At 55.8% G+C, this 24,456-nt stretch overlaps 1 protein-coding gene across 1 annotated transcript in view; it reads right to left on the reverse strand.

Annotated features, from left to right (window-relative positions):
* AJAP1 (adherens junctions associated protein 1) overlaps positions 1-23,536 on the reverse strand; it is a 38,509-nt gene extending 14,973 nt beyond the window's left edge. The window contains exons 1-2 of the mRNA XM_030507867.1: positions 23,217-23,536; positions 8,151-8,824 (exon numbers count right to left, since the gene is read on the reverse strand). Of these exons, the coding sequence (XP_030363727.1) occupies positions 8,151-8,824; positions 23,217-23,245 (703 nt within the window). The 5' untranslated portion in view covers positions 23,246-23,536. The remainder of the gene's footprint in view (positions 1-8,150; positions 8,825-23,216) is intronic.
* Between the last annotated feature and the right edge of the window lie 920 nt (positions 23,537-24,456).

The following is a 24,456-nucleotide window of genomic DNA, read 5'->3' on the forward strand; positions in this document are numbered from 1 at the left end:
CACTCCGCAATGAGAGTCTTGACAGTCTAATACAACAAAACCAAGGTCACCTTTGGGGAGTCTATCCACCAAAACACACCCAGCACTCGGAAAGCACTTGCCAGCAGGGAACACCATGTTACCAGGTACAGGAGCAATGGATTGGCACCCACCCTGGTGACCACTAAGCTCTGGCATCCAGCAGACCAAGAGCACTCACCTCCAAAACTAAAGCAGAAAGGGTTCTGAAATGCAGCACGCACCCAGCATCTTGTAGCGCTTCTTCCACTTTCCCAGCAGATATGCAAGGGAGATCTGGGAGAAGAGCTGGAGAAGAGAGCAGGGATCTGGCTGGGTTTAAGGACAGGATGTTGTCTGGAGCGGGATGTGGTGGACATCACCGGCAAAGGGGTTTTCTAGAGGCAGGACGGAGGAGTAACGACTTCCAGAAGGCAAACACTTCTGAAACACTGGCTTTTGGTTCCTGGCATGGTCCCAGTGCCGAGACAGCAGAAGGCAAGAGCCCAAAACACAGGAGATGCAGGATGCTGCAGCCCCCACGTATTTGGAGGTTCTTGTTCTGCTCCCCAGGGCTTCCAGCCACACATTGCCTCCCTGAGGAGCCATCAGATGGACAGACGGATGGCTGCTCACCCACAGCCTGGCAAAGCTGAGCACAAAGGGACAGGAACATGCCAAGGTTATTTTTCTCTGTCAACTCAAGCACCTATTTTGCAAATGACCCATTTCCTCCATTTCCTCCCAATTACACTTCAATTGGCTCAGCCACCAAGGCTGCCGGAACACAGAGCAGGTTAGGATGTGACCGCAAGGGCTGGGGACCTGGGAGCAGAGGGCTGGGAGGACCCAGCATCCCTGCACCAACTCCAGCAGGTCTCAACACCAGGGAGCAGCCACTGGGCTGTCCCAGCTTCCCCACAAGTGTCTGGGGAGCCAGAGCAGAGTTTGCTGCTCTGCCTTCGGATTCCACTTCCCAAGGTAATTCACAGGGATAACGCCACAGGGCTCCCCACCTCCTGAAGGTGAGATGTGGAGAAGGTTTCTGGCCTAGCACTTGGGAAACCTGGAGGATGGATGCGAGAGGAGCCGTGTCCTGACGGAGCCGAGGAGCGCAGCCAGCAGCTCCCAGCCCGCGCCACGTGTGCCGGGTCAGGAGTGACGCCCACCCCGGTGCCGGCGCATCCTTCGCGGCAATCTTGGAGCGGGTCCCAGTGGGACACTGCCGACAAAGAGGAAAGGAAAGGCTCTAAAAATAAAACAAACCCAGCCCAGTGCCCGATCCCTTTGAGAACAGGAGCGGCGTTGGGATGAGACCTTCTGCAAAGACAGGAGCAGAGGAAGAGGCGGCAGGGACGCGGGAGAACCTAAGGATGCAATTAATCCCTGCACTTACATCATGGGGAAGGCGCAGGCAGAACAGATTGCAGGTGGCTGAGCGCCGGGAAGGATGGCAGCTCTTTGGAGCAGGACACATGGGTTTTAAGAAGGGCTGGATAATTTTAGACTCCATCACATACATAAGTTGCCATATGTACCGGCATAGAAGAAAGTTCCTTCACATCACATATTAATTCTGCACCAGAGCCCGGGGGGATTTCAAGGGGACAGGAGATTATTTTCCCAACAGTATTAACCATGGCAATGATGGAAAGAGGGAACGGGACTCGATGGATGGTTTCCTGGGAATCCCTATAGCAATGCCCACTGCAATAAAGGCTAACAGGTCTTTACTCTTACTTTGCAAATATATCAAATCCTTTCCTCGATATCTCATATCCTTTCCTCTAGACCTTCACAGGAACATATAGAACTGCATAGAGCAAAATCAAACAGAAACACCCCATCTGCAAGAGAACGTGTTCATGGATGGGATATCCATGGGAGAAGGGAACATCCCATCTGGGACACCACCCCCAGGGAAAAAGGCAAGAGAAGAGAGATGATTCCAAGGAGCAAAGCATTATTTTAAACACGGCCCTAGGAGCCCACTCTGTCTGGAGGAAAGGGACCTGGAGGATAAAATCAATAGCTCATAAAGGAAAATTACCCTCCTCCTCCAGCGTGGGAAGCCGCCTGGCACACGTGTAGCTCACAGTGAGAGCCCGTGCACCCAGCACATGGGGCAAGCTGCAGGGAAGAACATGGAAGCAGGAATTCTGATGGCTTGGTTTTGTTTCCTCATCTCTATGGCAAACATTGCACGTGGTAAAGCTCAGATCCCAATGAGCTACAGAACCCGTCGCTCCCTTAATTACACGTTAATAACCGGTGAATAAAGGAGGCGCCGACAGGGCCGGGGCTGGCACTGGGAATGGCACCGGAGAGGGCCACCCCGTCCGGCACCGGCTGCCAACGCCTCATCCCTGCATATGGACCGTGAGCGGCTCCCTCTCACCAGGCTTTTACCAGGCAATTTGACGCAGTGACCATTTAACTGGAGGGTAATTACAGGAGAAGTATTTAATGGAATTGAAAGTGTGTCCAAACCCTTGCGCTTCTGCTGGTGCAGCAGAATTTCACGTGTCGCCTGCCAGGAGGGAAAGCTCTTCAAAGGCGCTCTTTGAACCCTCAGAAACACTCAAATAGTGCTGGGTTTTTCCACTGCTGTACTGTCCGAATGTGCTCTGCTCTCAATGGGGTCTTCAGGTCCCATCCTGCGGTGAAAGACCCAACCTCAGCTCCCCATGGGCAGCAGCTCTGCCTCAGCCTGTAAAACGCAGCCCTGACGTACGCACATTCCAGGAAAACCCCATCTCCTCAAAGCAAGCAAACGCCAGGGCCTGGTTTTATATGTTATTTTAAAGACCATCTATTTGCCAGTGAGATGAAAGCGCTGAGTTTTGGCCTTTCTGGTCACCTTTTGAAATGGCTCCCGGACAGCTCTGCATCAACGGAATTAATTCCATGAGAAAATCCATTCGAGGCTAATGTCTTGCTGCTGCAGAAGTGCGCAACGGCAGCGAACAGGAGATATAAGCTCTTAATTAAAAACAAAGAGAACCTCTCTCCCCCAAGGCCTTTATTTCAACAGCTCTGGTTAGGGAGACCGTATTTTTCATTTTCCCAATAAAAACAGCTACGAGCCGCAACTCTTTGAAGACCCTCGTCAAGGCCTCGGAGATGCATAAAATTAAGAGAGGAAAAAACAGCTCTGCTTTATTTTGGAGAGTGTAATCTGAGTTACCCTTAGTGGTAGAAAACAACAGACACTCCAAATACCTGCTGCACCTTCCTGCACCCGTGCCGTGAGGATGCCTTCCTTGCTCCTTCCTCTGCCTCAACCTTCCTACAACTCCCACTTTGAATCATAATGCCAAAAGAAGGGAAGTCTCCCAAGTATAAGCTAGGGCTGTGTCTGCCAGCCCTGTATGGCATCGCAGGGGTGATGGAGAGGGAAGCGGTGATGGCACCAGGATTTACATGTGCACACCTCTTCCTCTCGCTCAAGCAAAGCATCACACCAAGCTGGGGAGTGATGATAAGTACTGTCCCAAACAGGCTCCCAGTAATGAGCATCAAAAAAGGAACTGGCTCCCAGGAGTGGCTGAAGAGCTTTTAGAGAGGGAAACCATGAAAACACAGACAGAATCGGTGCCATGGCAATTGTTCCTGGCCAAAATAACCTCCTAAGTGATTTCCATGGTGAGCATCACAGCCCGCGCAGAAGCCAACAACTGGTGTCGGAGCCACCACCTCAGCCCTGCCCCACACTTGGTACCACATCAGCAGCTAGTCCCACTGCATCTCCCAGCATGATGGGCTGGTCAGTACCTGCTGCCTGCAAGATGCATAGAAGCACAGACTGGTTTGGGATGAATGGGCCTTAAAGCTCATCCAGCTCCAACCCCTGCCACGGGCAGGGACACCTTCCACTAGAGCAGGTTGCTCCAAGCCCCTGTGTCCAACCTGGCCTTGAACACTGCCAGGGATTCCTCTTGGAGGGCTCAGCAACTGCCTATGGCACTGGGGCTGGCTCTCTGCTGGCATCCCAGCAGGCAAAATACGGCTGGAAGAGCCGAGTGATCCCTCCACAGAGCCTCCCCAGTCTGCAGCACCGGGTACGGCATCTTCGGCCGGGAGTGGGCAACGGCAGAGCAGTGGGTGACCACTGGTCAATGGGGCACATGAACCTGGCAACTGGCCACCCGCCTGCTCTGGGCATCATCCCCAGCTGCCTCTGGACATAGGGACATCAGTGCCAGTGGCTGCTAAAGGGGCTTTCCCTAAAGCGGGGTCTTCTCACGGGGCTCAGCATTCCATCCTCATCCCTGCCATGGCACCAGGATACCTCCTCCCGAGCATCGCAGGGAAAACCAACTGGACTCAAGAGGCTTTACAGCTTCCCAGCCATCAGAAACTGCATCTGATCCCTGAAAGCTTCCTCCAGCTGATAAAGCTGCTTTTGGACAGAAAAATTCAATCAAGAGTGTTATGTGGCAGTTCTGCTGCAATCACAGCCATGAACGGCCTTTCCCAGGGGGGATCAGTCAAACCCTACTGCTGTTTAATAGCTTGGAAGGAAAATAATTACAAAAACTATGAAAACACGAGGGTTAAATAGAGGGGAGGAGACATGGCAGGAGTCCTGTAAAACCCTGCTCTGGTACAAAGCCTGGGGCTGCCTGACCTGCAGAACCTCCTTGAACACCCCTCTTGCCTTTGAAGCAACGTTTGGGCTGGCAAAACCCCTTAGTTTTGCACCTGGTAAATCAGGGTGCTCAGCTCTGAGACCCAGCCCAGTGAGCTGAAGAGCTGAAGTGAAAATACAGCTCTTCAGCAAAAAAACCTCACCAAGATTCCTGGAAACCTCCTGGTATTTGGGGTTGGGACTGATGAAAGGAGAATATCCTCCTCCTGCTGCTGCGGAGAAATATTCTTGCCAAGAATGAAGATCCTAGAGGCTTAAGCTAAAGACACTGGGACTTATCTGCTCAGGTGTTACAGCAAATATCACTGAGCAATAAATACTTGTGAGAGCAGCAGAGGCGAGCTCCTGGCTCGTTCAGGCACACGTGGGAGAGGGCACACACGCATGACAGCATCTGCTAATCCCAGGGGAGACAGTGCCTTCTCCCTTGCCAGGGAGAGCTCAGCTCACGGCTGCATTCCTTTCCTGCTTCAGCCATCATCCTCATCCTTCAGACTTACAAAGGATCCTGTGGGAACCCCCGGGAAGGGCAACCGGTGGGTGCTGGTGCAGGGGGTACCCTCCAGCCCCTCACCTCCCGTCTGGCCCCCAGCTCCAGCGGCTCCCCACGCCTCTGCACCGCGGATCAAAGAGGCGGCTCCGTCCCGACCGCCCAGGGTTTTCTTTTAAACACATTTTATCTTTAATTAATTCCTTTGAAGCCTTTTGCATCCGCTATCTGTTTGCATCCAGCGCCCCCTCTCCCGCACACTCTTTCTGAAGGCAGGGTCGTGTCCCAGCGGGGAAGCTAATGTCCCTTTAGGATTATTTATTCCCAATATGCTCCTGGACGGTGGTGGGGAAGGAGCAGAAGACGTTCTGGGGCCCACACCAGCACCCACACAGCCTCCTGCCCCCATCCAGAGCACCCCCAGCTATTAAACCCCTACCTCTGCCCCTTCCCAAGCAGAGCACGGTGCCAAACTCATTGCGTACCAGCAATCAAATCGCCATTAAGAGCAGCAGACGGCACATAAAGTCTTTTGCCTTATAAAGCACTTAAAGGTTTAATTAAAGACGGCTTTATTCTAATAATACTGAGAGGAGAGCCTCGGACAGCGCAGCCAGCGCAACTCCTGCCTTTGCTCTCACAGCCTCTGATTCATTCTTCTCTTCTTTTTTTGTTTTCGGCCCACGGTACAGGAGGATGCTCAGCCTTGGTGGAGGAGCTGATCCCGCACGCGGAGCATCCGCCCCGGTAAAGCTCCCCACGGCCCTTCCCTCTCACTGCATGCTGGCATGTTAATTATTCCTCTCCTTCTAAGCTCCAGCCTAAACCGACTCTGACAGCCCCCGAAAAAGGAAGCACGTTTTTGAAAGCATAAGCACAAACCACGCCTGGGTGAACATATTGCGTCCCCATCTGACTGCCATCGCACGCTGCCAGGCGCCGGGCAGGTGGAGGTGGCACCGGGACAAAGGCACCTGAGCAGTGGGTGACCCAGAGCATCCCCGGCAGCACCCACTGCACAAAGCAGCAATACCAACACTGCATGGAACTGCTTGCCTCCTCCTCTCCTCCCTACCTGCGCAGTGTTTCCTATTCCGGGGGAATTTTTCTAAGCTTGTGTTTTGCTGCTCATGAGTCACAGACACATTGTTTTTGGCTTTTTTGCTGCCTTCTTCAGCGAGGAGGAGTGGGGCACAAGGAAGATCTAAGTGAGCAGGATTGCTTTCACTGCTCGTCTAAGCAAGTGCTGCTGCCTTCGTGATGCACTCCCACCCTGCCGACCCCCACGGTCCCCCATCCATCACCAGGTCTCCCCCCCAGCATCACCAGTAGCAAATCCCTTCCTGGCAACGCATGCTGGGAAGCAAGGGGATGGCAGTGAAGCATCACCTTCATTAGCATGATGGCAGCACCTGATCCAATGGGAACGGGTGCTGCTGGGTGCTTGGGAGCGCGGAGTCCCCAGCTCCCTTGGGTGCCACAAGCAAGTGGGACCAGCCTAACCCGAGGGGAAGCCAAAGGACCACAGGCAGCAAGCACAGCATCCTTCCCTCCTTCCCTCCCTCTGCACCCGCCTCAGGCACCCATTGCGATGTGCATCACTTTACAGGATGAAGGCTGGCAATGCTTGCTGAGGCAAATGAAAAGTACAGGCAAGTTACCTAATCCTAATTTGTAGCCATATGTTTTTCGCAGCAGAGAACAAACACTTCCAGCTGCTAAAGCTTACACAACGGAGACGAACCGGGCCTGAAAAATGTATGGGCGCATCGCCAGCAACACCGGCAATGGCACGGCCAGTGCTTGCAGGCACCGGAACACTCGTTCCGAGGTGCAGTGAGGGCTTGGTGCTTCCCATGGGAGCAATCCTGGGCACTCAGCCCCAGCCGTGGATAGAGAAACAGATCCAGACCTCTGGTGCTTTTCAATTTAGGGTGGCCAGGCTGAGATCAAAAAGGCCCTTTAGCACCGGGAAGGAGTTTATCGTATTCACCACTCGGCACAAAGAAGTTAATTAGCAAAAACTCCAATCCTGGAAAAAGGCCCTAATGAGAGCTAAGAGCTGGCAGATTAAAGCAGCCGGTCCCCCGGGAGGCTGCCGGGGCTGCAGCTCTCTGCCGACGCCAACACCGGCAGCACCGGCTCATCCTCACCGAAACCAAGCAGTCGACTCCAGTCACCGCGCACCAGCACGTGCCGGGAGCCGACATTCCACGTGCTGCTGCCGCAACCAGCAACGAGCCCCCCGGACCCCACGCACCCAACCGGACAATGCCACCGAGGCACCGACCATGGCAGGTTTGGTGTCTCGATAGCATCATCCTCAGTGCCCCTCGGTGGGCAGCTGAGGCTGAAGATCTCAGCACGCAGTGAGCCCTCGCACCAGCACTCGTCACCGATACTCCCTCGCTAATCTGTCCAGCCAATTCCACTCTTTTATTTAAAAGGTGTGTAGGTTGGGAGATTTTCGCCGCTATAAATACCTCCCTTAAGTCAGCAACAACATCATGGATGCCTCCTCTCCTTCTGCCAAGCAGGCCAGGCTAGATAAACTAACTGGGATTAAGATTAGGCCGTAAAATTCTTCTTTGATTCAACCAGAAAATCACTGTGGGCTAAAAGCAGCCGATGCACAGTGAGTACATTCTGTAAACTCCACAGCGATATCCCACGGTTTAATACCGGCAATAACAAATATAATTTGAAATAAATGGGAAGCAGCTTTCCCATCCATGTCCACACAGCAGACAGAGCTGGGGAGACGCACTGCTGTGCCGAGCGCCGCGCTGAACACGATTACAGGCGACGGACTAGGGCTGGAGACCGCTAATGGGAAACACAGAGAGCTGGTAGAAAACACCTCGGATACAAGCCACAGAGCAGAGCAGCCGCTTGCCTTCTGAGCGCTCTTATTTAACATCACACATCTCTTCTGTGTGATGCCACTGGGAACCTCACACCGCGGTGACCCCCAAACCACCCCTGTTTCCCCACCGCCCCGGCAGACCCTACCTGTGCTGTCTCCCAGCCCGCGGGGTGGGCGAGCATCCTTGCCACCGCTGCTGTGGCCGGCGGCCGGCTCGGCGGTGCTGGTGCGGCCGGGGCTGCTGCGGGGCACGTCCCCACCGGGCGCAGGAGCCGGGGTGCTGGGGGGCACGTGGGGCGGCGTGGCGGCGGTGGCAGCAGCGGTGGTGGTGGTGGCAGTGGTGGCGGCAGCGGTGGTGGTAGTGGCGGCGGCAGCGGTGGCGAAGGCGCCGGGCAGCGTGCTGCTCTCCAGGGAGTCCTCCTCGCCCGTGGGGCCCCACACAATGACCTCGGGCAGCACCGTGGGTCGCCCGTCCCGTGGGGCGAAGCCGCGGCCGCGCAGTTGCCGCCGGCCCCTCCGGGAGCGTGGCCGGTGCGGGTGGTGGCCGGGGGGCAGCGGGGTGGCGGGGGGCGGCCGGCGGGAGCGGGGTCTCTGCGGGGGGGTCGGGGGCGCGCAGGTCCAGGGGAGTCCGGGGTGCCGCAGCTCCTCTGTGCTCCCCGTGTCCCACAGTGAGCCACGGGACAGTCTGTGCCGGAGCGCCGGCCGCGGTGAGAGCCTCCCGCCGGCACCGCTGGCTGGGGGCTGGCAGCTGGTGAGGTCCATGGCTAGGTGGAACATGGCTATTAAAATCCAAGCATGGCTTCCGAGCGGGCAACCTGACCTGTGGAGAGACAGAGACCGTGTTAGAAAGGCAGAGGAGCAACTCAGTGATCCATCCCAGCATGGGCCACCCAACACAGCCCCCAAAGCGGTGCCATCACCCTCCCTCCTGAAACAGCATCACCGGGCACTCTGCCACCGCAAAACCCACCACCATGATCAAGTACCCTGATCCGAGACCCCAGCTTTGCTGCTCTTCGGTCACTTTGTGATGTGAAGATGTACCATAAAACGCAGCCAGCGCCTGCATTGCCCAAACTCAGCTCTTTCAGATGAATTCCCTAAAGCAGATGGCACAAACAGCACCAGCAGCATGAGCTGCACTCCAGGAGGTTCTCTACACTGCAGGACTCTTGGGAACCCCGGTCTCTGCTCCCCGGCTCTCCAAGCCGAGGTACAAGCCCTCAGTGGGCAGGGGAATCAATCCCTCCATGAGCTGAAGCAGAAGATTCCTGGACTCTTACGTTTGCACATGTAACCCATCTCCCACCACGGCGGTCACCCACACAGTGGTAGGAGCATCCCCCTGCACTGAATGTGACCCAGTTTCCTCAGCACAGCCCCTGACCTAGCAGGGAAGGACGAGCAGCCCCATCCTCCCCTCCTCAGGGGCTCTGCACCTTCCGAGCTTTTGCTCCACTCACGCCTCCTCCTAAGATGCTCCCCCACGTGAAGCACCGTGTTTCATGGCAAGAAAATGCCAGATATGCATATTCTTCTTGTTCTCCCTTTTTTTTTTTCTTCCCCAGCAGAAAACATCATTAGGCCAAAGCCCAGAAATCTTTACTCCATTTTATTCAGCTTTTACACAAGAAGGACTTTTGTCGAACTCAGCAGGAGTTAATGAGAGCTTTACATGGCTAAATAGACTAATCCTCCGCAGAGCTGCACCCCGCACAGCCCGTGGTAGCACAACAAAACGTGCATCTGCTTGACACAGGCATTCATGCACTCCCTCCGTGCGTGAGCAAATGAAGCTAAAGGAGCTGACCTGGATACTCCCGGGCCCAGCCTTTTTCTGCTCAGAGGATCTCTTGGCTTTTTTGTCCCTAATTGGGTGTTTTTTCAAAGCGTAACAGCATTTATTTTGGGGAGGAGTAAGGTGACGCAGGGGAAGAGCGCAGAAGGAGAAAGGGAAGAGCCAGAAACAGATAACAGAAACCAAAATAGTTCAGGCTGGGGGAGGAAGGGTTTCAAGGCTTCAAAAAAGTCAAACCACCCAAAAGATGATGGTGGTGGCACGATTTTATGAACAGCCACTGAACAAGGCACAGGAAGATGCACCCAACCCAAACCTGATGCTTACTAAATCCCAGCCACCCCATGGAAGCACCCAAAAGCCAAATTGCTGGTACCCAGCAGGGGCAGCTCACAGGGAAAACTCTCTTTTCCCCCCTCTTCCCATTCCCTCCTGCCTGCTTGTGACATTCTCAAGCTGCAGCAACAGCAGCCCTGAGCTCGTGGGGGTTTGGTTCTGCACGGGACCTGCCCGAGCATCCCTGTGCTGCTCCCTGCAGCGTCAGCAGGACGCATGGGACAACATAACGTACAACCCCCAGCTTCACGTGGGTCATGCCAGACACTCGTGCCCAAGCATGGCCAGGCAGTGATGGGTGACACCAGAGCCCATGGGTGTCCCTTGCTCCTGGCATCACTCTCAGGCCAGAGCCTAAGCTGATGGGGGACACCCACAGCTCAGGGTGGGCAGCACCCCGTCCTGCCCCAAGGATGGTGAGGGCGACCCTCAAGGGATGCTGGCCAAGCGGCTGTCACCCCAGGAGCATCCTCCTGGCCACCCTGCTGGCCAGCACATCTCCAGAGAGCGGCTTTTGGGACAGGAGCAGCGAGTCCAATTACCTCAGAGGAATTCTGCGTGGCATGCGATCTTCTGAGGGCTTTGCAACAACAGATAAGAGCAAGTGTCCTTCAGAATAAATAGCAGCGTGTAGGAGTTGCCGTTGTCTAGGCAACGCAGCGCGATGTGCTCGGCGCGGCGGCGGCGGGATGCGGCAGCGCCAGCGGCAGGACCACCCGGCCCTCACCCCAACACCCCTCCTGCTGCCCTGGTCCTCATCAAGCAGGTGGCAAGAGACACGTCCCCAAGCACAGCCCACAGAGCGGGGCTGCAGGATGCACCAGGCAGGGCCATGATTACACTGCTCGTTCAATCCTCTGGAAATCAGGATTTTGGTTCTTCATGAACACAAACACACAACTGTTTTTCCATTGCAAAGAGAGATGGGGAGCATGGGCAGCCTTCATGTTATTCCTTTATCCATCTTGGAGGTGATGGGAATGTTATCCCAAAACACTTCTCAAAGTCAAGGAAAAATTCAACAAAACTCTGAAATTGGGTTAAAAAAGAAATGAGCAGTGGAGCTACTTGAGAAGGTGAAATCCCTTCTTCACCCCCCACATCCAAAGCCTTCGCTCCCGTGAACCACAGATCCGCTCCCACAGCTTGATGGATGGAGGCAGCCGTGTTCTCACGCCATAAGGGAAACACCTACAAATATTTACCTGTGCTTCCCGAGAAGTGCAAGAGCAGATTTCAAGGAAACTACTTGGCTAATTACAGGATCATGCTCGTTAAGCACTCCAGGGTTCCAGAGCCCAACTGAGCCAATCTCCGCTTTAAAGGCGATGTTACTGGCACGAAGGTGTTTCAGACGGAGTCGCCGCAGCCTTCCCACCATTCCAGACTTCTCCCCATGAAACCCCCTTTTCAAATCCTTTCACATGTTTTGAGGAGGAGGAAAGCTGGCGCTTAAGAGATTAATTTCAAGGAGGCTGGAGGACGCAAGCTTGCCATGCTCTTTGCTGGTCAGAAGAGGCTGCCGGGACGCTTCCACATCCTGGGCTGGCGCAGTGATGCTGCGGCTCTTGCCACCAGCCCCATGTGCCTTCAGCTCCTTCCAACCAGGAAAGCCAGGATGACTGAATCCCTCCCACCCTGATGAAGCTCCATGCACAGCCAGAAGCCCCTGAGCAGCTTGAGGAGCACAACACCCACGAGAAATGCTTTGGTAATTAGTGATCTCAGATTGCTAAAAACACAAGATTATCTCTGTCCTGTGACTACCTTATAAACATGGGAAGCAGTGGCCTGGGAAAGGCAGCCCTGGACCTGCATTCCAGCCCTGAACCCAAACCCACTGCCCAGCGACTCACTGAACCCCTGGGTTCAGTAATCCATCCAAGCAACTAACCAGGATCATGGTCTCAGAGCAGCTCTGACCAATGCAGAACACAACCCATCAGCAGCCTGCAGGCTCTGCACGGAACCCGCTTCCCACAGCCTCCGCAGGCTCCCTTAAGTGTGCAGCCTGGGGCAGCACCAGCGTGAGGTGCCTATTTGTGTCCCTCTCATAAGGTACTTGTCTGCTCTCCAGCACCGGCCCCTTTCTCCCTGTCACTGCGGAGACACTTCACAGGCAGCGTTAAATGCAGAATAGGCTGATTTTTAATGCAGAATTATACAAATGGAGCCATTCTTCCATTTCACGCCTCCTGTTAGGTGATCTATTGGTATTGCACAGAGAATCAAGGTTATGTCCTTGTTGGGGTGATTTACGAACTCGGAGCATTTCCCAGCTCCAAACGTCGAGCAAGACATAGGCAAAAATATTGCTGTGAATGCCCAGAGCACAAGCAGCAGCTGTGGCTGGAAGGATGGGGTGATGTCTGCTTGTTCCAGGCAAGACACAGCTGGGAAGTGGGAGCCACACTCTAGCAAAAGCATCTTTGTCAGTAGGACGGGCAGTGTCCTACAAAGGTGTTCGGAACACAGCACGTTTTGAGTACGTGCAGGAACTCTCTGCCTTTGTGTGGAAAAAGAATGAGGCCGCTGCATCCCAGCAGGTGACTTTCACGCTGGAGCGACGGGAAGATGCGAAAGCTTTGGTGGTGGTGGCAGATACTTGGCCTGCAATTGTGTGTCCTCGCCAAGATGGGGATGACAGACCTGATGCCCACCACAGCCACTCTCCAGCCCCGCTTTGGTGCATGAGGGTCCCTGCAGCGCAGCCACTGTCCTTTGCCGTGACACCACCAGCCATCGCCATGGCAATAGAGCATTGGAGCATCACTGGTTCACTATGTGCTGGAATGGGACCCTCACAGGGCCAGGAGGAAGGAAGGCTGAAAGGGCAGCATGGATGGGTGCCAAAAGGCATGTGGTGAGTTGCAGGAGACCCCATGGACCACCCCAGTGGGGTGCACAGCACCCACTGCATCCCATTCCACTCCCCTGCGTGCTGGCAGTGGAGGCGCAGGACCACAGGCACCACAGACCCAAGCACCTCTCTCCTAAATGATGTTTTGCTCCAGGACACATCACTCTGAACCCAGATCCAATGGGAACTGCGGTTTTACTGCTCACTGCACCAGCCGCAGCCACGACTTCTTCCAAGATCACTAAAAATTTGTGAAACTATGGCAGCCAAGCTCTCTAAAGCCGGGATTGGGAATTAAGGCACAAAAGCTGACACACAGTAGCACCTAGGTAAATTAAATGTGCCACATCACTACCTATCTATATTACAGAACTGAGCTTCAGGATTACCTGCTAATAAAAGTGATATTTAAAACAAGTCCTAAGTTCCTCTGCTCTCCCCCTTCTCCCCACAAGTAATTAAACTGACACCACTTCCCACAACGGAGGGGATGGGATTTATCATGAAAGGAAATCAGCAGAGGGTGAAATAGGCTGAATCCTCCCCACCACGCTGCCACAGACAGCGCCTGTTTTCCCAGGAAAACAAGGCAGAAAGAGGTCACCAGGGCTGGGGAGCTGCGCGTCCTCCCCAGGATGGAGATGCTGGGATAGAGCAGCCGGATCCTGGGGAGCCGCATCCCATGGAGGAACAGGGGGCCGGAGGGCAGCCAAGTGGAGCCGCTCGCTTTTCTGCCTCTGTCTTGAGCTCAGCCAGCTGCAAATAAACAATTTTAACATGTGAATAGCCGTGAGTGTGGAAGGCATAATTAATACCCAGCGGTACCGCCAATATGCTGATGCGGGAGGTGCAGACCCTGCCAAAGCTGTCAGCGAACAGCCCTGGCGCAGCAGAGCTGCTCTCGCCCGCAGGGCCTCTGTCCTTCGCCAGAGGCAAAGGGCAAAGCCCCAAATGCAGCATCCCAGGGATGGTGCTGGACCCCTCCAGTACATCCCATGCCACAGCCTTGCAGAGCAACGTGGGGAAGAGGAAAAAGGACAGAACAGATTGGGAGTACTCGGCGCAGTGAAGGTAAAAGGTTTGCTTGACGTGCGTGGTCGCTGCCGTAGCTAAGCCAACCTTTCACCCTGGGTTTCAAGTTCAGCTCCCATCATCAAAGATTTAAAGGAAGCCAACAGGACTGAGGGGTGCTGAGCGCCCGCAGAGGCCCCAGGATGAGCGCGAGCACCACCATCCCAGATCGCTCGACCTGCTCTAAAAGGGCACAGCATCTGCTGCCGCGTGCTTCCCCCATTCCCGCAGGATTGTTTCAGATGGAGTTTGAGGAGCGCTGAGGAGCCCAGCAGCCAGCAAGCACCTTCAGACACAGACACGTCTCCGGCACATCTCCGTGCAAAGCCGGCGCTTGGTGATTCACCGGCTGTGGCTCCGGCAGAAGGAGCTCCCTGCGCGGTCTGGCTCCCCTGGGAAGACCCAGCGGCTGCGGTTTCATCTGCCAGACGCCGCCAGGCAGGGCTTGGGCAAGCTGCCCCGAGCTGCCTGCGCTCGCTGCCCGTGCAGTGCTGGGCAATGAACCACCCCGAGCGCTTCCATGGAACGCGGCAGCTCCGTGTCCCGCTGGAGCATCCCCCGGCCGGCACGGCAAACACTGCGCGCATTTAGCGTGGCAGGGCCGGACACTGGGGCGCTTCATCCACCCGTCAGGAGAACACTCGCCTTTTGTCCCGCCTGGATAAAGGGCGTTTGTGAGCGCTGGATTTCCAGCCCAAACCTGCACCTGCCGCCGGCTTCTCCCACTCGTCCTCCCCCCCCGAATTCCGCATTGGGGATCAGGCAGCAGGAAGAGCTCCGGGTCAGACACAACTTGCCGGGAAGTTTGCCTCGGATTTCCAAACCCACCAAAAATCTTGTTGAATCACCACAGCCTCAAGCTCCATTCTTGGCAATAATCCCATAAACCTAAGGAAATTAGGGGGGTTTCCTTTATTTTAGCTTCGATCTAAACCTCCTCCTGTATCGCACCACCTCATGCACATCCTTCCTGGTCTTCACTCACTAACACCATCCTGGAAGCACATGGGACACGCTCCCACCACCGCAAGAGCAGAGAACACTTCCTGCTTTTACCAAGCACACTAAAAACCAGCCTGCTGAAGGGAAGGGACTGGGACAGATGCACAAGAGCACTAAACCCAGGAGCTTAGAGATCAGCCCTAGTGCCGCACAGAATAACTAAGTTTGGTTTAGTGGCTCCCTAATGCAGATACAGGCTCAAGGGAGGACAGTGCGGTTCCACTTGGCACAAAGGAGCTTCTCATTCCGCTGATTTGCTTGGGAATTTTCTTCCTTTGCCACACATCTACCCCTGTATAACCCACCCATGGACAAGGCAGGTTTCTGCGGGATGCTAAGGCTGCCTTCTTGGACAAAGCATCCCGTGAGTGGGATGCAAAGCTGAAGCACTGCAGAATGGGACAACAGGAAAGGGGTTCTCCCTGCCAAGGCCTGAGGGGTGAAGGCCAGGACTGCAACAGACCTGATCCCAGACTGGATCAGGAGATTCACAAGGGGTTTTACTCCCCTGAAGCCCATTATCCATAAAGGCACAGTGATTTCAAGAGAAAGCTGCTATTTCAACCCAGCAGCTCTGGAAGGACCTACAGAGAGGAAGACCATGGTGCAAGGTACCGCTTCCACCGCCCTTTCACACCACCGCTTCACCGGTAAATACACCCAGCACTTATCTTATTTTCTAAATTGATGTGCTCAAGTGTGTCATTACAGCACACACAGGAAACGCTTTGATCTAAGAACCTAAGACCAGTTAGTGCGGTACATCTGAAGCAGCAGCTTAACGAGCTTTAAATCCGAATAATTAAACGAGGTCCATTGTATTGCTGGAACACAGCGCGGAGCTTTGCCAGAGCCACACACCGGAGTCCACCAATGCCCGCCAAGACACCACATCAACGGGAGGTACCAGAGACTATGGGAACGTCCAGGGAGAAACATCTTCCAATGGGGTTTTAATGATGATCTCCTAAAAGATCCACTTTCCCAGGTGTGAAGACAAGCACTGACCCCGCTGGAAACCCTGGGAAATCCGACCAATGTGCTCTCCTGGTAGAGCTGCTCCCCATTCTAACCATGATCCAAACCTGGCTTTCTCCTGGGAAGACCCCAGTGGCCCTGGCAGCCCGGGATGCAGAGGCTGCCCCAGAACCTCAGCAGCCATTCCAGGGAATGGAGACAGGGAGAGCACAAAGAGTTTCAAAAGCTCCAGAAACTCCTACAGAAGTGGAGGAGAAGAGAAGAACAAAGCTTCTAAAAGCAGACAGAGGGACAGATGGCTTTTATGGAGCAAGAAATACAATAAAAAGATAGAAGCAGCAGAGTACTCTCTGAAAGTGTGAAACGTCAATAGGAAAACCTGGAGGAAGCCAAGGCAGAGAGCTGAGGTGCAAGGGAGGGGAGCACAGCGCCCGTCCAAGGCTCCGACTGCAGCAGGGATGCTCCCAATGCTCCGGATGTGCTGGGAAGCTCTGCCCAGCCCCGCAGCAGGACGTCCCGCTGCTGGCCAAGGCTCACAGCTTGACACGCTCCACATGGAAAAGAGAACGGCCAAAAAAAGATGGAGAAAAAGCCAAAGCAAAATAGAAAGCAAAGGCAGCGAGAACAAAATCCAGGGCAAAGACTCTTGATCCTTCCATACAGAGGTTTAAATCCTCTTTTAGCACCAACCAATCTTCTTTTCCACAGAGGAGAGCAGTTCTCCCTGCCATGGCCACCTCACCACGTGGACAGCATCCGGGCAGCTCATGGGAGCGAAATCCCATCGGATCGAGGTGCAGGTGAGTCAATCAAATGCCCAGAGACCACGGTGCTGTTTGTGGGCACACACCCTCCGGAGCCTAATTGCCAGTGAGTCAGATATCACTGTGCTTTGCATTTATTACAAAAACATCCCTGTTGCGGGAGAGATTAAACTTTCCCGAGCGTTATCTCCAGAGAAGAGATGGAATTTTCTGCTAGGCGGATCGGCAGAGCTCCCGCATCCCTCATTGCCTCCTGCAAACCTCTGTGGGTTATTGCATCTCCCCTTCCTGCACACCCCCCTTTGCCGGGTCCACATGCTAGCAGGGTGAAAGGGAAGAACATGGAATTGCATCCCTTCCCACTGGATGCCTGAACAGAACATCCCCATGAGAAGCATTTCCACCCTCATCCATCAAAATTAGCAAAATTGATTTTGCCAGAGAATATGTCACTTTGATTGGAACCCAGAGTACTTCACATTGGAGGACGCTAAAGGAGCAGAGAACCTTTTATGAAGCCAAGAAACAAGAAGATGAGTAACTCATCCTCATCCTTCCCGGAGAAAGCTTCATAAGGAAACCCATGAAAGGCAACTGCTTGTAGAAAATGGGTTTATTCTGCTTGGGAGCTCTTTCTAAAATAACACTTGCCAGCATCTGACATGGCAACGCTTCCCTGTGTAACACCCAGCCAAGCTTCGGGGGCTGCCGGGAGAGGAAGAGAACGACCATGATCCCAGCGGGAAGCGCAGCCTCGGTTCCCAGCATTAATCACCCACATTTCGGTGGACACTTAAGTGCGTGCCCTGATCCACGTCAATTAACCCACGCTCCATTACTTGAGTCCTGCAGATGGAGGCAGAGATGCCACTGCAGGCACCGGGAGCAGGGCTGGAGTCATACGTGGGGCTCTGATAATTAGAGGAACATGTCCCTAAGGAAGCCGCGGGCTCGGTTCTCCAGGCAGGCAAATCCCAGGGGATCCCCTGCGCTCCCCCCGACCTTGCCCTGTCTTCAACCTGAGCGACACGCAGTCAAACGGTGACATCAATTAGTGCTGTTGGCTCTTAAGGGAGCCTCAAACACTGTCTGCAAGCAGCCAGCCCTCAGCCCTCCTACACCCAGCCACGAGAGCCTCGCGCTGTTGCTAAGCCAGCATCACGCTGCCACGATTCCTATTTATAGGGCCATAAGCCACGGCTGGAGCTGTGGAGGTCCTCCTGAACACCCCGGGAGGCTGCACAATGGGAAGCACGGCCAAAGCCATGCATGGATGAGAGGGACTGATCCCAATGAGACTGTAGATGAACTCCACAAAACCACATTCCTGCATGGCATGGCACAGCATGAGTGGCTCTGACAGCGTCCCCAGGCACACTCCCTGCCATGGGTCCCTGTGCCAGCACATCCCCATCCCTGCACTTCCTGTATATTAGGGGACATGGACCCCAACAAACTCCATTTTTTCCACCTCCAGGGTCCAAACTTGGATTTCTCTTGCTGGAAGCGTGTCGCTGCTCCCAGCTACATACTGTTCCCAAAGCAGCTTCTACTCAACCTTTACAGGGAAGCCAGCAGAGGAAAGGCTTCATCGCTCCCACTTGCCACTTGGCCACAGCCAAGTCTCATCCCATGGAAGCTTCGCCCAGGGCTTGGAGCAGGGATTCTGCCTCTCCTCACTGCCAGCCAGCTTCTTCAGTAGGAACTGGCGAGCAGCTTTCGCTGCCCACTCCTGTGAGACACAGCTCCAGGGGATGATGCTGCCCACAGCACCGAGCAGGATCGGGCATGCCAGCAGCATCGCTCATGGGGACACACCAGCAGCCAGGGCAGGATGGACACAGCACCGCTGGGGATGCCACAGCGCTGCCAGGAACACAGAGCTGCCGAGAGAGACCAACAAAAACCGTCGCATGTCAAAGTACATCTCCTGCCTACACATCATTTCCAAGTCACAATGAGACATTCTGCAGATCAGAGTTGAAAACGAACACTCTATGAATGACAAGCTTTATTTTTTTCATGTACCTGGGGTTTTTTTTGAAGTCTACTGAATTCCTCCAGCACAGCGAGCAAAGGCAGAGGCTGGGGAAGCCTCTGCCAGTGAATTTTGGTGGGGCGCTGGCCCAAAGGCAGTCGGTGGTCTTGGGTGGAAAACCAGAGCCAGGCTCGAAGGCTGGGGATGCACAACCCACTGCTCTGCTGGGAAGGGCCTCAGTGTCCCTGTCCCTGCTTATTTCCACAAAACAGCTCATCCACCTCTAGTCAGGCTGGATTTCTTCTTTCCCCGCTGTTGCTTGGTACCAGAGAGGCCAAATCACTTGGTGGTGATGAGAGGACACATCCTCCTGCACTTGAGGGTACCACTGCAGGTCTCCACCGTGCTCTATGAGCACTGCACCCCACAATCCCAGGCGAGAGCTTCACTGCAGCATCACTGGTCCTGCCATGGGCAGCGCAGGTGATTCACCTCCAGCTTGGGCAAGACGCACTGGAGAGAGCTGAAGCCTCACCAGAAACACCCATGGTCCTCACTGCACGGCTCCAGGCGAAGGCATCCAGCACCATGCTGGAAGGAGGCTTTAGCACATCTTCTTCTTGTAGAGCCACTGGGGCCATGGGAAGAAATTGATAAACCCGGAAAGCAGCAGCGACTCAGTGGCAGACAAAACCTCATTTCACGAGGAATCCTCATAAAACCAAATTAATGTTGAAGGATGAAGGCAGGTAAACCTCCCACAGTTAAGTTCAGGCCACAGAGACTCAGTTTAAATCTCCCAGCAGTTCTGATTTAATCAATGCATTTCAAAGTGAAATTAGATGAAGTACATCTCCATCACGGGAAATTATGTAAGCTATCAAAGTCTGTAGGTGCAGGTCCTGGTAAGAGCCACAGGAAATATTCATAACAACTCAGATTCCGTTTTTAAGGAGGCAGTTCAGGTCCAGTGTTTTATATTATTCCAGTGAAAAAAATCACTCCGATGAAAACCATGACCCTGAGGTGAAGAAAGGCCAAAGCAGCAGCTTCGGGAGCATCCCCCAGAAGACCCACCAGGTCACCCTCTCCCTGCGGTACCGTCCGAGGAAGGAGGAAGGAAAAACCTTGTGTTTTAAATGAGGGGGCAAAAGCGCTGATGAGGCTGCTCCATCCTCCCTGCTGATCCCACCCAACACACTCAGCTTCCAGGAGTTATCCTGCTGGGAGAGTTTTGGTCTCAAACCCAAACTCTGTTGGGCTTGAACTGCTGGAACCCACTTCAGCATCGTCAGCCCTTAACGGGAATAACAAGTACCGCGACCTGGAGCGGAGCAGCTCCCGCTCCTCCGGCTCAGCATATTGATTCCCGTAATCTTTCCTCGCAGCCCTGCTCCCGTTTGCTGCGTTTCAAGGCTCAGGCATGCATACATTTCCATAATGAACCTCAGACCTGTCGGGAGTCCCGTGGATTATTCACACCCCGCGGAGCTGTTGCGCGGAGCCGCTCACATCCACACAGACACGACTGTCAATGAGCCATGCCGGGAAACCTCCCGGATCAACCTGGGCGAGGAGAGGCAGGAAGGAGGTTATCGGGCCACCTGGAGAGCTTGTCTCTCTCTCACTGTGGCTCTCTTCTATGGGCTGGGCTTTGAGGGATCATCAGCAGCTCCCTTTCAGCTGATGAGAAAGCAAACCCAGGCTGTGGTGCTGCGGAGCATGGGGCAGATGGGTGGAAGCTCCCCCATCCCATGACACAGAGCAGTCCCTGGAGCACCCCAGGCGAGCAGCAGCTCCGTGGCCATGGTGTATCCCACCCATCACCCCACTGAGACACCATCAATGCAACGTGATGGCCCTGGTGCTATTACAACGATTGCTCATGCTCCTCGGAAGAGGCTGCTCGAGCCCCGCACAATCCCGCTGCCTCATCTGTGGAATTGCTGCCAGTTGGGAAGGATGAACCGCTGCATAAAAGCGCAGTTTATTGGAGCATTATCGTGGCTGTTAAGTATCATAGCCGGTGACACCAGCCGCATTTCGGTGGCAATCAATTCACCTGAGAGCAGCCAGCTCAGCCCCTGCATGGATGCAGGATGAGTAAGGACTCCTCAGTGGAGGCCATTAACTCCCACTGCTTACTGCTCTCATTACTTTCCAGACTGCAAGGCTTGCATCTTTGACGAGCGGCTGAATCTACATTTGACAGCGTGAACTTGATGAGTGAAATTCATGGAAAATGTTTGCTTTGGCAGGATCTACAAGGCCCATAAAGTTTCCTCAGTGCCAACGCGCAGGGATGTATGCTTTTAACGAGTGGTTTTATACAAGCGGGAAGGAATTGCACATGGTGTTTTTACTCCTACTGCAAATCACTCCGGAGCTAAACGCTGTTAAAAATCGTGGCATATTGTTTAAAGTATTACATTCGGAGCGACGGAAGGGAAGTCCTCAGCCAGCGCTGGAAGCCAGGCAGACAGCACGCTGCAGAAAGCTGCCGTGCCCTGCCAGGCAGGCGCAGGCACTGACGCAGACGCATGCACGCACACATATGTTGGTGCACACGCGGGGAGCCACAGTCGCTGCCGTACCCCCAAATGACAGACCCATGCCCCACGGTGCCCATGCTCAGGACCAGGCAGCACCGAGCTGCTCCATGCAGGACCAAGGGCCAGGTGACTCCGGGTCTGCAGGTCTCACCCTCCGCAGTGCAACAGCAAGGCTGGCCCCAAGGTCAGGCAGCTCCTGCTGCCCCAGGCAGAAGGAACCCGGCTTGGCCGGAGCGGTATGGTACCATCGGCAGCTCTGGGCACAGACTGTACGGGGTGAAATGGGCGCTGGAAGGATCTGCTGCTTCTCTCGGAGCGATTTTTCTAGCAGTCTTGAAGAAAATGAGGGGAAACGACATGGGAAATGTCAGAAATAAAGCCAGAAGCAATTAAGAGTGAAGTGAGAGCAGCAGGCAAGGTTAGCAGTAAAGTTACCTCTTATTAAAAATAAAACACGGAGGGGCTGGAAGCTGAGGAGGTGGCAGAGGACAGCCTGGCACTGGGAATCCAGGGTACACACCAAAGAAACTCACAAGGCAAAACCAAGGAGAGAAGCGACCAGAAGGCTCCTACCCTCATTGCTAAACTCTTTGCAAAATAAGAAAGCAGAGGGCATCCATCCTCTGTTTGCAAGATCAGAGCCTCGGGAACCAGCCCTCCAGCTCCACCGGCTTTTCAGACATCCAAAATCAAACCGTCTCGGGTGCTTTCCCTAGGAGCAATCCCTAAGGTCACTACATCACCGCAGACTCCCGGGAGACTCTGTCCTTCCCACACGCAGCAGCGCATCCTCGGCAGACGGCCGGCCGGATGGATGTCTCTGGGAAGGTGTTTGCCTGCCCGGGCCGCCATCAGATGGGGATACAGGGAGCTGGGCTGCCACGAGCCTCTGGAACACTGTGCACGGCACACGCGAGTGTGAAACAAAAGCCGAGGGCTCCTCGGCACAGGCAAAACCTCAGTTCAAGTTTCACCCTCCCGGACGCCAGCCAAAGCCCAGGCAGAGGGACAAAGCCTCTGGCGGCTCCCAAGGGCGATGGACAAAGGCCTCTCGCAGCATCCGCGGCAATGGGGGGGCCCTGCCTGCCTCCCCCCCGCACCCCAAAGCCGCAGCCATGTTGGGCTACTCTAGTTGCTGCGTGGGGTAGGACTGGTGGGGGGGTCGCATCCCCCCACTCACCCTGCAGCCATCTAGGGTGCCGAGTCCTGCTCCCTGTGGAGCAGCCACAGATCCCGGTGGGAGCAGGGCTGCTGTGTGGGACCCATTGAGTGCTGAGACCCCAACCCACTGCCCTGCTCGCAGCGGAGAGGCCGGGGCAGGCTGTGCCCCCCCTGCCCACACGAACCAGGGCTTCTTCAATACATAGTCATGGATGGGGGGGGGGGGCAGAAATGGATCGTGAACCTCACAGTAGCGGACTTTTCCTTACGGTCTCACTTGCCTAACCCGCCGCGCTGTACCTATGCGTGTCCCACCGGGACCGGCTCCATGCCCGGTGTTCGTGGGCTGCGGGGCCGTGCGACCGGCGTTCTGCAGCCACCGGTTCCAGCGAAATAACAAGATTTGGGCTCAAGATGACTTCGCAGCGGTAATGAAAACGTGTTACGTAACACTTTGACTCCCTCTCCCCTGCTCCGCAATTCTCGATTAATCTCCCCAACAAAGCAGCCATCCCTCCACCCGCCGCACATGCCCCGGCACCGAGCGGGGCGGCCCCGACACCCTGCCCGGAGCGGGACCGGCCATGCCGAGCCGCCCTGCTCCCATCCCGCACCCGCTCCGGCAAGTTGGCGCTGGAACTCCGCGACCGCTCCCCGAGCGCGGCCGGGCAGCCGGAGCCCCCCCCGCCCCGCTCCGCGCCCCGGCCCCTACCTGCTTCCCGAGAGCCGTCGCATCCACATCGTCACGTCTCCCGGCCGGCCCGGCGGGGCTCACCGCCTCAGCTCTCCATCCGGGCGCGCCGCCCCGCGCCCGCGGCAGCGCTCAGCGGCGGGGCAGGCGGCGGGGCCGCGGCGGGCATCGCCCAGGGGCCGCAAGGCGCGGCGGGAGGAGGTCGGCGCTCTGCGGCCCCGGACCCTGCCTCCTTCCCTCCGCTCAGCACCGGCGGGGCAGCTGCGCGCCCGCGGAGGCTGCGCGCCCCATGCGCGGCTCGGCGCGATGGGCTCGGCTAGCTGGGCTCGGCGCGCCCGCGCCTGTGCGCGCACCCGCGGGGCGGGGGCCGCGGCTCGGGGAAGTTGCGCGGGGAGGAGGCGGGGGCGGAGCGCGGCCCCTCCGCGCCGCGGTGGGGCGGGACGGGGCCGGGACCCCGCGGAGGCAGCGGGCCGCGACCCGCAGCGCGGTCCCCGGCGCTGACCCCGCGGGAAGCGGCCGTTCCCTCCGCAGGACGCCGCGTTGGCCACGAACTCCCCCTTTGGCTGCGCGGCGGAGCGCTCCTTCCTCTCCTCCTCCTCTTCCTCCTCCTCGTTTCCCTCCAGTCGCGCACTGCGCCTCGCCCGCGGCTCCAGCCGAGCCCCCGCGGAGTTGGGCGCGTTGGCCGGGACCGGTCCGTGTCCCCGCGGGTCCGGTGCCTCCAGCGCCGCGCTGCCTGCGGTCGATCGGGGAAGGGTCCGCGTGTTCGGTGCGGGCGGAGCGGGGGCTGCCCCGCACCTCGGCACCCGCCGCCCGGGCTGCGGCGAGCTCCACCCGCCGGCCGAGCGAGCAGGCGCAGCTCCGTGCCGCCGGCGTCCCGCTCCCGGTCCCGCACAACGAGCCTCGTCCTCCGGCGGCCGCTCCAGAGCCGACCCGCGGAGCTCTGAGCCGCCGCCGCCGCGCTTCCGCCAGCTCAAAGTTCGTGCCTTTGTGCTCCGCGCTCGCTTAGAGCCATCAGAGCATAAAGAGGACGAGCGAACGTCTGGGAAAGGCTTCGGCTATTTTAAGAGGTGTTTCATCAGAGCCCGATGCGTTTTCCCTCTTTCCGGGGGTGCTGTAAGAAGCTAAATTATTCCTTTAGCTGATGTATTGAAAGGCAAGTGTCTCTCTGAAGAGACAAGCCTCGTTGGATGGTTCCTGTGCAGTTGCTGCAATAAAAGAAGGTTTTGTGTGAATTTTGGGGACGGATTCTTTGTAGCTGCTC

This window comes from Strigops habroptila, chromosome 16 (genome assembly GCF_004027225.2).
Source record: "Strigops habroptila isolate Jane chromosome 16, bStrHab1.2.pri, whole genome shotgun sequence".
Taxonomy (NCBI): domain Eukaryota; kingdom Metazoa; phylum Chordata; class Aves; order Psittaciformes; family Psittacidae; genus Strigops; species Strigops habroptila.